The sequence below is a fragment of the Diceros bicornis genome, chromosome 24 (assembly GCF_020826845.1).
Source record: "Diceros bicornis minor isolate mBicDic1 chromosome 24, mDicBic1.mat.cur, whole genome shotgun sequence".
In the NCBI taxonomy this organism is placed as follows: domain Eukaryota; kingdom Metazoa; phylum Chordata; class Mammalia; order Perissodactyla; family Rhinocerotidae; genus Diceros; species Diceros bicornis.
The window spans coordinates 22,057,486-22,070,362 of NC_080763.1; the positions used below are offsets into that span (position 1 = coordinate 22,057,486).

Below are 12,877 nucleotides of genomic sequence, written 5' to 3' on the forward strand. Positions count from 1 at the left end.
TCGTGGCTGTCAGAGAAGCTTCAAATGTATTTAAAATGAACCTCATGGCTGGCCCCGTGGCTTAGCAGTTAAGTGCGCGCGCTCCACTACTGGCAGCCCGGGTTCGGATCCCAGGCGCGCACCGACGCACCGCTTCTCCGGCCATGCTGAGGCCGCGTCCCACATACAGCAACTAGAAGGATGTGCAACTATGACGTACACCTATCTACTGATTGGCAATAGATGTTACATCAGAGCTGGTCTTCCTCAGCAAAGAGAGGAGGATTAGCATGGATGTTAGCTCAGGGCTGATCTTCCTCACAAAAAAAATAAATAAAATGAACCTCATGCTGACACACACACTCACAGTGGCACATTCTAAACAGATAACAGGAAACAACTGCTCTTTTATTTATTTATTTATTTTTTATTTTATTTATTTACTTATTTTTCCCCCAAAGCCCTAGTAGATAGTTCTATGTCATAGCCGCACGTCCTTCTAGTAGCCTATTCCAGATTTGTTTTAAATACAGTAATTATAGTTCTTAATTTGTTAATGACATGCATAGTCATCCTGTGCTATGTAGACTGAGTTCATGTCAATTGCTTGTATTCTTAAAATGCCAGTTTTTACTTCTTGTAGCTTTACTTTTATACTAGAGCAGTGGTTCTCAACCAGGGACATTTTCCCCCCTCAGGGGACATTTGGCAATTTCTAGAAACATTTTTGGTTGTCACAACTATGGAGAGGGGTATTACTGGCATCTAGTGAGTAGAGGCCAGGGATGCTGCTAAGCTTCTACAAAGTATAAGACAGCCCCCTCTCCTAACACCCAAAAAAGACTCATCTGGCCCAAAATGTCAATAGTGCTGAGATCGAGAAACTCTGGACTAGAAGTTGCAGACTTGTCAACCAGGTATTTGTTTTGCCCACACAGGATTTCCAAGTAATTTTTTAATTAGTTGCTAACATGCATATTTCTGGCTTCTATTGAAAATGCAGTTGATCTGGCAGTTCTGGGCCTGGATTCCAGCAGAGACTCCAGTCTCTACTCTCTCCTGCTATCTTACACCCAGCCCATTTGATCCATTTATGTTTCCTGACTATCCCCTGTAGGCATCTGGGCTTGTGCCCTTTTTTCTGTACCCATAGTTTAAGTGTGAGGCACAAAGCAGGAACCCTTAATTGCTCTGATCCCTCCACCCTGAGCTTCTCCATTTTGATTTATGGGAACCATTCCCTGTTATCTGCTACTTTTCTTCCCCATTCTCCAAGAGTAACCATGACTCAAAACTTAAATTTTGCTTGCCTTAACTCCACCCCAAGTTAGCTGCTTAAAATTATTGAAAAGCAGTAATTTTAAGTGTACTGATTAAGCAAGTGATTTGAGATTATCTAGCAGTTCATAAGACATGTCCTCCAGTTCTTTCTCGGGGCTTGTAGGCTTTTCCAGGGATTCTTCTAAATCCTGCTGTGGATTTCTGATGCTGAATTTTGCAGTTCCATGGGTGCTGCAGAATAAATTAAAACATATAAAATAAAAAACTTCTAATTAAAGAAAGAATTATGTAAGGCTTAAGGATGATTTCAATATTTTCATTATTTTATATGGAGTGTAAAGGGAAATTTCTAGGGGGAAAACTGGGATAGGAATTAGGGGAGGGGCCATTAGGACTTAAGAAACAAAACAAAATGGAGAATAATGGAGAGACAATGTTTTTCTCCCTTTGACATACGAGGTATCAATGGAGGAGGTGGTGCTGATGAGTTACCTTTAAAGAGTGCTGGATTTTAACAAGTCATGGTGCCCATGCTGAGGGGACAAGAAAGGCTTTGATTGTTCAGGGTGTTATAGCTTTTATTGTGGCTCTATAATTGCCTTCAATTATCCAAAAAAATAAACAGTGCTAGGAAAACAGTTTTATCATTTTATAGGAAGTAAAAATATACATGATTTTTCTTCACAAGTGAAGTGGAAGTATTTTTGACTGATGGCATTGGAACTGGCATTGGGAAAATGATCTGTTTCAAATTGAAGGAATCTAAACCTAATATACAATGGTTATCTTTTATTTACAACTGCACTACTCTCCAAATTTGAATGTGTTACTTGGAGATCTCTGGATTAGTATTCTATAAATATAGGATTGTGATCTTAAAATACGAAGGGCTGTTCTAAAGTTTCCTGCCAGTTGCCTTACTAGGGATGGCAGCTTGAGAGCATGACAGCAGCATCTCCGATTACCTGGGACAATCACGGACTTCTGACTGCTCCTTCCATTGTACATCCCTGGTGCCCTGACCCTTATTCCTCACAAAATCTTCATCCAGGCCAGCCTGCTTCAGGGTGTCTCGATACCGTTGTTCTGCTTCTTTTCTGGCAAGGTCCTGTGGTGATGGAAACTGATCTGCTGTAGCTGTCTTGTAAATTACTAGATAATTGTAATTACTTGCATAACCTGTGTGTTTACAATACTCTTCCCCACCCACCCTGCCATTACTGCTGGGCACAGATTTGAATGAAAATCACTTAGAGCCTTGTTTTCAAGCCCTGAAGTACATAGGAACTACCTGAAGATCTTGTTAAAATGCAAATTCTCATTTAGTAGGTCTCAGATGGGGCCTGCAATTCTGTATTTCTAACACTCCCAGGAGATGCCAACTGTTGGTTTGGGAGCTACCCCTTTGAGAAGCAAGGATTTAGATTTTTGGAAGACCAAGTGAGATCCAGATGAAAAAGACTAAATTTTTAAGATTTTAGGATTTATTTTAATAAGATTTAATTTTAAAATTTAAAAGCAACCAAACCATCATCAGGAACACTAAACTATAACAAACAGAAAATAAGCTGTACTAGTAACACTCCTAACAGTAGATAGATGGTCTGCAAGTGAACTAGAAAAAGGTTATTTTTTCTTTGGTTTAATTCAGGTGTTCAAGAGCAAAATCATATAGAGTACTTTGTATTTTTCCTAGAGTGGTGAAAGATCTGTTGAGATCTGGGAGTGAGCTTGCCTTAAAAAAATGAAGAGCAAAGGTTATTAAGAGAGATTGTGAACAATACAAGTTGCTAAGTAAATCCAAGACAGTCCAGTCCGCATGTGTGTGAGGGTGTGTGTGATATGTGGCGGGGTGGAGAGGAGTGGACCCAGGAAATGCCTAGATAATGCACTGGCTATAAGATGGAGATAATGCCCAGCAGTTGGAATCAGGTCACTAGGGAACCCCAACTTTTGTCTGAAACTGTGGACAGGAGAGAGAGCTACAGAGCCTGATGCAGCCCAAAGCTGCCTGGATGGTGGCCTTTCTAAGGCTGTTCGAGTAGCTCCAGAGCTTCCTTAGGGAGATCTCAACTGACTCTGACTTCCCTAAAATTCTATAGAATATCTTAAAATGATTCTTCCAGCCTGAAAGCTACTTAATCTGGAGAGGGCCTTGTAGGGTGCTTGTGAGCATCCCAACCTCAGGAGACCTATAAATGTGCCACAGCTCTAGCAGCTGGGGATGCCCAGGGCACGAGCGCTGCAGGAGAGATGACGTTAGGAAGTTAAAGATATTCTTACCAACACAGCCAAACTGTCACTGTGTGTTTGGGATCTAACCCCAACTCTGATTCAAACTGAAACCAAGACTATCATGAAGACTATCATGAAGTGCAATATCCCTTTATAAATGTCTTTGGAGTCCAGTCTTGGATGAAATCAGTCCAAGCAACATTCACCACTGCACTATTTATTTTGGAGAAAGATGGTAGTAATAAAATGGGCCCAATTTAGATCTTTCTGAGCCTCAAGGAAATGTTTAATACCCAGATTTTAAACTGTTTAATCATTTCTAAGAGCCCTTTGATCCAAGACAGAAAGAAAATGAATGATGGTTTAGTTTTACCTTGGTAACTTGTTCGAAGAGATAGGGCCTTGTTTGTATTCTCTTCTTCATTTCCTCCAATTCTTTCTTATACTCTTTTGCTCTTTTACGATCATTGTTCCTGGAATTAACAAGATTTTTAGAGTGAATTCTGTCTTTTTCCAATCTGGAATACCCTTCATTCCAATTGAGCAGAGTAACTCCCAAGGACATTGTAAATTCCGAACCATGCCTGGCAAAATCCTGGACTCTGTGTGATTACAGGAGCCTACCCTAATTCCTCCATTTTGCCAGTTTCAAGGCCAATTATCTGTTGGATCCCAAGACAGGCACTCCTTTGACACATGGAGGACACTGACCGATTCTCTTTCAGCTTTGCTTTGAACACCTCCTCCAGGCTTTTATGGGGATCCATGGCTTTTGCACGCAAGGTCACGGATTTAGACATTGCTTGACACTTCTTTTTGTGCATCTCCAACCACTGAGTACTCTCATCTGCTTTGTCCTTTTTTTCAAGTGAACTTCTAAAGAGAGGAGGCAAAAAAAGAATACAGATGACCAACCTGGGTATATTTAAAAGCAATCTTAGTAACTTTTCTGGAAAATAAACTAGTATTTTCCATGAATGCGGTGAGTAATTTACCACACTGGCATTTCAGAAAAAATAAGATTCTGAGGTTAAATGCACTGGCAGATGAAGCCTTCCCAGCACTATGGATTTTTCTGCCCCAGGAGAAGTTAATTAATTGAACTGAAAAACACATGAGTTAAAATATCCTTACACTCAGGCTGCTTGCCTATATGGGAACAAAATAATACTAACAGCTACCATTTGCTGAGCTACCTACCCTGAACTAAGTGCAGACAGTCACCAATAAATGCTTTATATCCAATATCTTTTGTAATCCTCAAAACTGCCCTATAAGGTAAGGACTGGAAGCCCCTGTTTTATAGGCAAGGAGATCGAGCCTCAGAGAGGGTAAGCTACTTGCTCAAAGCTACCCACCATGCAGTGGAAAAGCCAAGATTAGAACCAGGATGTCTCACTCCCAAGTCTGCCCTTGAGCACTGCACGGTAATCAGTAGGCTGGAAGTAGGTCTACAAATCTGCATTTTCACAGAGAACTGGAAATAGACCTCCTCCAGTGCACAATCTGGGGTCAACTTTGTGTGTAAATATCATTCTACAATGTACTATGGAGAGTTCTACCAAATGGATAGATTAGGAAGGAGGGCATGAAAGTTTAATCTGCTAATATATCAAACTCCCTATTGCTGGGAAACAGATGTAGTCATCCTCTATAGGTGGGCCAACCCCTGGTTCATGAGGCCTATCTTATTGGGACCTCAGGATACTGATGCATTCAGCCTTGATTTAGTAGCCAACTATGAAATTTGAGGAAGAAGGAAGTATGCCTTGGCTTCTAAATACATTTCTAAAATCCCTGTTGTGGGTCCTAAAGAGCCAGGTAGGATTCGTGTACTCCTCTGTGAGCCCCATGGGAAAGCACTAAGATGCTCGTCCTCTCCCAGGGCTAAGCTGCTTGTTACACCACGACGTCTCCTGCTGACTGGGTCAGAGGCGTAGTGGAGGAACTCTTACTGGGGCACTGGCTGGATGAGAACAATATCATGATAGTCAGGTCAGTTAAAAGAGTTAAGAAATGAGGAGGCTCCTGCTTCCCAACAGACTTCTAGTAGTTCCCCAAGATGAATCTCAGAGAATCTTAAATCTGTGCAATGGATGCCTCATCATCTTTGTGGCGGGGTCAGCCACTTGCAGTCATGCTTCTCTGAATGCCTGTTCCTAATGGCTTCCTCTTTCATGTGTGGGTCTTCGCCCATGTTGTTCTCTCCATCTGGAACCTTCTTTCTTTCCAGTCTTTGTCTGACTAACTCCTCATTCTTCAGGTTTCACCTTAGACATCTATCACAAGAGCCCCCTGCCCCAGGCTGCCCAGTGCCACCACAGACCCCTGTAGTCCCCCATCATTGCAATACTCACAAAATATGGTAACTTCTTTGCTTTTCTGTATTTTAGACTAGCTATTAAACTACAGGTTCCACAAGGTATCTCAGCCTTAACATTATGCCTGGCACAGGTAAGTCCCCCATGAATATTTGCTGAGTGATGAGGGGTTCTCCAGCACTAAGTGTGGAGGGCCACATGTACTCTTGTCCTTGATCAGAGAACTCCCTTCCACCCCTTTTGGTCTCTCTGATAACAGGAGAGGAGGCCCAGCAGCAGGGTGGTTGGCAGCATTTGGGCCAAGATCTGAGCATTATGAGTCTCGTACAGCCTGACCACTCACCTGACTGCAGACTCCCTCTTCCTGGTGGCATCTGTGATGTGCACAGGGAGGGTGTTGGCAGAGAGGGAAGCAAGGGCACTCAGAGAACGACTCCTTGCCAGGGGTGTAACGGGTGGCTCCACGGAGTCCTAAAAGAAACGAAGGCTGGTAATCACAGCATGTGTGATTAGTTTCTATCTTAACTAGGATTCAACTTCAGTGAAGGAGTAGTCAGACTGAGAATCTTCTTTTTTTCCCTGGGATTAAGGCAAGGATAATGAGATCTTGAGTTTAGTAACCAGGCCAAGACTTAGATATCAATTCCCAAGTTTTTAAATCAAATGAGAAGAGTTCTTTGAAACTGGTATAGAGACACAAGCAGTTGATCCCAACTCACTGCCTTCCAGACCTGCTTGGACTTATTTTTACAAATTCTCTTTCTAGGAAAATTCCCTCTAGGAAAGGAAAGAAAGGAAGTATTCTTGTGGTCTTAAGTTTATAGGAATTGTGGATCTGCTTACAGCTGAGCCAGTGTTTAAAAAAAGATAGAAAAATGTCATGAGAAGTGCCTTCCATTAAGACCTGGCCCGTCCCTGTATTTCGGGCCTCAGGCCCTGACCCTCCCATGGCTGCCTGGGCTCTCACCCTCCTCCCTCCAGAGGTGGCGGCATCGCAGGGCCGCTGAGTGTGACGCAGGCTGGCGGTTCTCAGGAAGAAGGGCTTGTTGCGAGTCACCTCTCTGGTGTCCCTTCTCTTGGCAGCTCTTCTCTGGAAGGCCTTGTAAAGGCCCTCATAGTCAGGGACAGCAGGATTCACACGAGGCTGGAATCCAAAGTCAGTCTGCAGAAACCCAAGCTTTTCCTCCCAGGTTCGGGTGGCTATGCGAGGCTGTGGCTCAGCCCGGCTACTGGAGAAGGCGATGGGGGAGGAGGCCTTCTGGAGCATGTCCAGGGCTCTCATCTGGATGCAAATTTTCCTGAAGAGCTCAGCTTCTGTGGAGAAAAGGCAGGGTGTTGATGGGTGAGAAGGGATCAAGCCTCATACTAAAAGGTTTGGAGAGCTTTCCCTCTAAAACACCAGCTGGAGCTGCTCGTTAACTTTTCAGGAATTTTGTGAGCCAGTTGATATCATGTGGGAAGCCTGAAATTGGCCAGGATAGGAACATTTATACCATGGAAAATGGCAAACACTACAAATCAGCTTGCTTTTTTTTTTCTGGAGAGTTCGTTAATAAACATTAACCAGGACACCACTGCCGTGTGCCAATCAGGCTGCAGAAGCAGCTACCATTTATGCTTACTGAGCACTTTCTATGGTTCCTTCTTCAGAGGCGAAGGAGGAGGGCTGGGCCAGTCACCTGCTCCTCTCCCAGGTCTCCCCATCTCAGAAAAAGGCCCCACCACCCACCAACTGGCCGAGCCCGTGGCCCAAATCATTCTTGACTCCTCCCTCTCTCATCTCATCAGTCACAAGTTCTGCCGTCTCTTCCTCTTTAATGTCTCTCCAGTCCAGCCTCTCTTCAGCATCCCTGCTATGAGTTTTAAAATTTCTCAACAGAATTGTTGACATGGCCTCCTATAGATCAACATCCCTCCAGTCTTGCCCCTCCCCCTTTAATTATCACCATGGCAATCAGAGTGCCTTTCTGAACTGCGTATCTGATCATGAGCCACCCTACTTAAAACCCTTCAGTGGCTCCCTAGTGCCCTAAACATGAAGTCCAAACTCCCTCCCATGGCCTACAAGGCCTCCCAGGGCTGGCCCATGCCTGCCTCTGCCTCCCCACTCACTTTTCACTCTACCCGTACCTTTCCATCCCTTGAATGTACTCAGCCTTCTCTTCCCTCCATGCTATATCTCTGCCTGGCACACCCTTCCTCCCTCTGCATCGAATTAACCATGGCTCATCCTTCAGGGTCAGCCTCAGTGCTCACTTTCCCTGGGTACCTTCCCTAACTGTTCCCACCCCTCACCACACCCTAAGTCAGGTCCCTCTGTTACATGCTCCACAGGACCCCCAGGCTTCCCCCTTTAATCCTTGCAAATGACTCATCACTTTTGTAATTATTTGTCTATTATTTGTCTCCCTCGTGTGTCCACAAACTCCATGTCTGTTTATTCTCCGTAGAATAGTGCCTGCGGCTCAGCACACGTTATTGAATGAGCGAATAAAGCCTGAGTCCCTTAATCAAGCTACAGTTCTTGAAGTGTGTACCTCACCAGGATGAGGGGGGGCTTTCCTCAGGGGCACCTGGCTAGTGGTGGCACTGGCCTAAGCTGGTCCTTGGATGTCTCATTGGTTCTCTGCTCTAATAAAGCCTGAGTCCCTTAATCAAGCTACAGTTCTTGAAGTGTGTACCTCACCAGGATGGGAGGGGGGGGCTTTCCTCAGGGGCACCTGGCTAGTGGTGGCACTGGCCTAAGCTGGTCCTTGAATGTCTCATTGGTTCTCTGCTCTCACACCTGCGCTGCCACAGAGGCCTTCGCATCAACTCACTGAGAGAGGGGTCAACAGGACAAACCTGGGGGCACAGTAGGACCTCTGACTCCTCACTCCTTACAGGGCTCTGCCATTGTATAAATAGACCCAACTCCACCCCATGGCCTGCACTGAGTGTGGCCTCTAGCAGGTCCACGAAACAGCTCATCTCCAAGCCAGGCTGGCCCCAGAGCCTGATTAAATCCCCACAGCACTTCTTGAAACCCCCAGGCAAGAGGCAGCAAAATGGCAAGAACGTCTTTACCCTGGAGTTTGTCCCCAAGGGCTGGCTCCAGAATGGACTTGGGGATCCTTCTGGTGGCTTTCTGCTTGGGGACCTTGGCCTTAGCTGTAGCGGCCAACTCCCTTTGTTGAGTGGTTTCCTTTCGCTGTTGCTCCTTCACCAGGAAGCTGAAGGGCTTCAAGGAAGAGAGGAGCAGTTCCTTCCTCTTTTGGATCCCTGCCCGCCTGCGGGCTTCATTGCGCTCCATGATCTCCTGGTAGAGGGGCAGGTAGACATGTGCGGGCACAGGTTGTGCCCGGAACTGCCGGTGGCACTCGGCCTCCTCCTGACCCTGCCTCTGAGCCTGCTGCCTCTCGTGCTCAAAGGAGGCAGGTGAGGCCAGCCACTGGGCCTTCTTCCGGGCCTCACGCAGTGTCATGCGGAACGGCTGAGGGACAGTGATGGATGATGCCCAGGAGCTGATGTTTTTATGCTGGGAAGGAGACCTGGAGTCTGAAGGTGGCTGGGCCAGAACCTTGGGAATGTCGGAGGGAAGGTTGCTCAGGGAGCTGCAGCGCCTTGTGGAGCCACACCTGCGGGGAGAAAGCAGCTCTGTGTGTGGAGGACAGGGCAGCCAGGGGGCCCAGCTCCTCCCAGCTCCTCTTCCCTGCTCCTCCCCAGTCTTCCCTTCCAGCAGGTCACAGCTAGCTTCTCAGCCTAAATCACAGCCCCACAGGCCTCTAAGCCCACACCTTTCTCAGCTATCCTCCCTCCTTCCCACAGGCCATCCTGGCAGCCTTAGTAGGAAGTCTCTTCTCAGAATTGATCCAAGAATTGCCACTTTGCACTCTAACATTTTCATTTGGTAGAGAGAAGAGAGCAATGGTACAGAGGAGGGCTTTAGAGTCAGACCCAAGTTCAAATCTTGCTTCAAACAATTACCCGCTGTGTGACCTTGAGCAAGGTTCTCTTGGAACTTCAATTTCCTCATCTGTAGAATGGCAAAAAAAAATATCTACCTACGGGGTTATTGGGAGGAGAAAATAAATATTAAGTGAGATAAAGTACACATGCATATAAGAGGGCTTGGCCAAGGTAAATGTGGTTCGTTGCTGTTCTCAGGGAGGTAGTCTGTCTGGGAAAGACATCCCTTTAATCAGTCCCAATGCTTCTGGTGACTAAGGGTTAGGACTGCTGGCTAGGAGTCAGAACACATGTTTGGATCCAAAGGCTGATTCTGAGCTGGAGCCTGGGTAAGTAGCCATGTGCAGAAGTGGTCTTTGCTTTACTGAGGAAGAAGATGAGGCCCAGAGTCATGACATGACTTGGCCAGGGTTATGCAGGGAGGCAGCTGTGGAACTGCAGTGCCTTACCTTGGAGACTGGGGGCACTGAACCTGCCGCTTCCCCCTGCCTTTGTCTTGGAAGAAACGCTTCAGGTCCTCATCATCTTCAGAGAGGTTCTCATCACTGTCGAGATCAGACTGATAAAGAGATTCCAACAGGCACCACCTGCCTTTCTGCCTCAGTATCTGCAGGGTCTCGTAAAAGCTCCCAGTTGAGTCAGAAGTAGAATCAGTCTCTTCCTCTGGGCTGAGGAATTCATCGAGTTTGCCAGCCCTGGGCAAAACCAGCCTATCCCCAGACAGCTCCTCTTCTGCCTCTGTGTCTGAGGAGGATTTGGGGGGAAATATCTAAAATGAAATAGAATAGATTATGGGTCACACTATAATTTCAAATTTACTCAAAACCTAACTGTTAATTTCACTTTGAATAAGCCTCTGTATATTAGGGACTGGGGAGAAACAAATAAAAATAAGATGTGCTCCTTGCTTTAAAGAAATTTCACAAATTGGTATATGGGATGTGCTTGGTTCCCTACGTCATGCAGTGTCGTGAGCATGTACAGAACCTACTCTGCTCCCTGCATTCTGCCCCCTGCACGCCAGGAATTCTACCAGTGACCTTGACCACACTCTGGGCCCTGTTCTACTTGCGTTTTACCAACTTGTTGCCAATCTTTCTTTTCCTGCTTCCCCTGTCTACACCTCTGCTTTCCTCATATTCTAGCAAATTTCCACTCTGTTACTGGGAATGGATAATTAACAGGAGAGACAACGTGGTCTAGCTGAAAGAGCAATGTCCTAGAAAGTGTGAAATCCAACTGGGTTTAAATAGTCCATTCATTCTGAAAATATTATTGGATGCCTAATGTGCACTGGGCATTAGGCTGAAAACAAACAAACAAGGTCCCTGCTCTCATGAAGCTTACATTCTATTGAAGGGAGACAGACAATATAAGATGATGATAAATTCAATGACAGCCATAAAACTGTGAGGTTGCAGAGTGATGGAGTGGCTATGGTAAGCTTCTCTGTGGACAAAAGCCCATCAGAAAAGACCACTAGGAATGGCCCTTTCAGTAAGACGGTGGGGGAGGGGCTTTTTCTAGGGTTAGCTTGTCCTGAATGAACCTGAGGAGGGTTAGGGGAAGCAGGGATCAACTCTGGATGGATGCTATCATGAAGAGGGCACAGTGTAGTAAGTGGGTGATTAGGCAATTTTTATGCAAAAGGTGACAAGACCAAAGTGGGGCTGGGTAAGTAACTGATAAATAAGCATAATTATTAGAAGAACGGGGTGTTAGTCATCTTGCAGGGACAGTGTGGCCCTGTAAGAAACACGGTTTTCCGCTAATCTTGCCTGGCCTTATCGGTGTCTATTACAGTCTGAGTTTTACTTTCTCAGTCCTGAGCTGATTTTTACTTTCTCACCGTGGAGGAGTTTTGGATTGACACCTGATTGATTAGAAGGAGCCAGCCTTGCTAAGATCTGGTGTAAGAGAGTTCTGGGTTCAAGGAACAGCAAATGCAAAGGCCTTGAGGCAGGACCTGAGGCAGGAGCAAAGTTGACTCCTGGAAAGGTAGAAAGAGGGCCAGTGTGGCTAGAGGACAGTAACATGAGGCAGGTGTAGGGCCAGGATTGGACTGTATAGGATGAGGGGTTGCAGCTGGAAACCACTTGGGAGGAGGCCTCTGGGTGACACTTGGTGATAGTTTTACAGGGTTCTCTAAGGTCCAGCTCTAATACTGAAAAGAACACTGGATTCTGAGTCAGGTATGTATGTGCTCTAAGCCCTCACTCTGCTACTGAAGAGCGTGTGATCTTACGAAAATTTCTTTTTTTAAATGACTTTATTGAGATATAATTCACATACCACACAATTCACTTAAAGTGTATAATTCGATGGGTTTTAGCATATTCAGAGTTGTGCAACCATTACCACAATCAATTTTTAGAACATTTTAATGACCCCAAAAAGAAACCCCATACCATTTAGCGGTCGCTCCCTATTTTCCCTAACTCTACCCCCGCGCCCCGCCAGCCCTCAGCAACCACCAATCTGCTTTCTGTCTCTATGGTTTTGGGGGCAAATTTCTTAATCTCTCTGTGCCTCAGTTTTCCACAAAATGGAGACAACAATAGTACGATTGGTCCTCGGGTAGTTGAGAGGATAAGCGAAAACGGAGGGTCGTTGCTATGGTTCTATGAAGAGGGTGACATAAGGCTTAAGCGGTTCAGGTCCCCAGTCAGAGTCCGCCTCCTGGTCCCTAAACGCTGCCAATTTTAATCCCACGCCCCTCCGTGACACGCCTCTGCCGTCTGTCTCCAAGGCAACGCAAACAGTTTCCTCTCTTAGGGATTCCTTTCCGGGGCGCAGACCTGATTCCTCCCCTTCTCTTTCTCTCCTCACCTGACGGCTCCACTGAGCGCCGCCGGAGGCTCCCGCAGGCCTCCCCACGGTCATCTTCTCAGCGGTGCAGAGACAGCAGCGGCGGCGACGCTAGCTACGCGGGTCAGGTTCCGCCCCTTTCTAGCTTTGGCTTCCGATTGGCTCTCAGGCGGATGCATGAACCAGTCCCCTTCCCAGACAGCCTCCAATCCTTCCCGCCCAAGAAGGCAATGGTCGTTTTCTGATTGGCCTATTCTCTTTGCACTTTCTACTTCCGGTTCTGAGGCGGCGGCTGAAACGGTAAG

General features: G+C 46.1%; 1 protein-coding gene across 2 annotated transcripts; it reads right to left on the reverse strand.

Annotated features, from left to right (window-relative positions):
• Nucleotides 1–506: 506 nt before the first annotated feature.
• FAM161B (FAM161 centrosomal protein B) lies at nt 507–12,812 on the reverse strand. 2 transcript variants are annotated; one of them, XM_058567317.1, is made up of 9 exons: nt 12,594–12,812; nt 10,214–10,533; nt 8,883–9,433; nt 6,874–7,130; nt 6,160–6,287; nt 4,207–4,371; nt 3,869–3,968; nt 2,226–2,368; nt 507–1,491 (listed from the first exon to the last, which is right to left on the reverse strand). In XM_058567317.1, the coding sequence occupies exons 1-9, from the start codon at nt 12,645–12,647 to the stop codon at nt 1,353–1,355; spliced, it is 1,857 nt and encodes a 618-aa protein (XP_058423300.1). In that variant the 5' UTR covers nt 12,648–12,812; the 3' UTR covers nt 507–1,352. The 2 variants fall into 2 exon arrangements, with proteins under 2 accessions (XP_058423300.1, XP_058423299.1); XM_058567316.1 differs by having other exon boundaries at nt 6,784–7,130; nt 12,594–12,811.
• Nucleotides 12,813–12,877: the final 65 nt, after the last annotated feature.

What these genes read in the sequence shown, in the direction of transcription:
- FAM161B (XM_058567316.1), bottom strand. Translation starts at nt 12,647, where the DNA reads ATGACCGTGGGGAGGCCTGCGGGAGCCTCCGGCGGCGCTCAGTGGAGC. An exon ending in CCTTGGGGACAAACTCCAGG is followed by an intron (nt 7,131 to 8,882) that starts GTAAAGACGTTC and finishes TTTTCTCCACAG; the next exon opens with AAGCTGAGCTCTTCAGGAAA. An exon ending in AAGAGGGAGTCTGCAGTCAG is followed by an intron (nt 4,372 to 6,159) that starts GTGAGTGGTCAG and finishes TCCTCTCTTTAG; the next exon opens with AAGTTCACTTGAAAAAAAGG.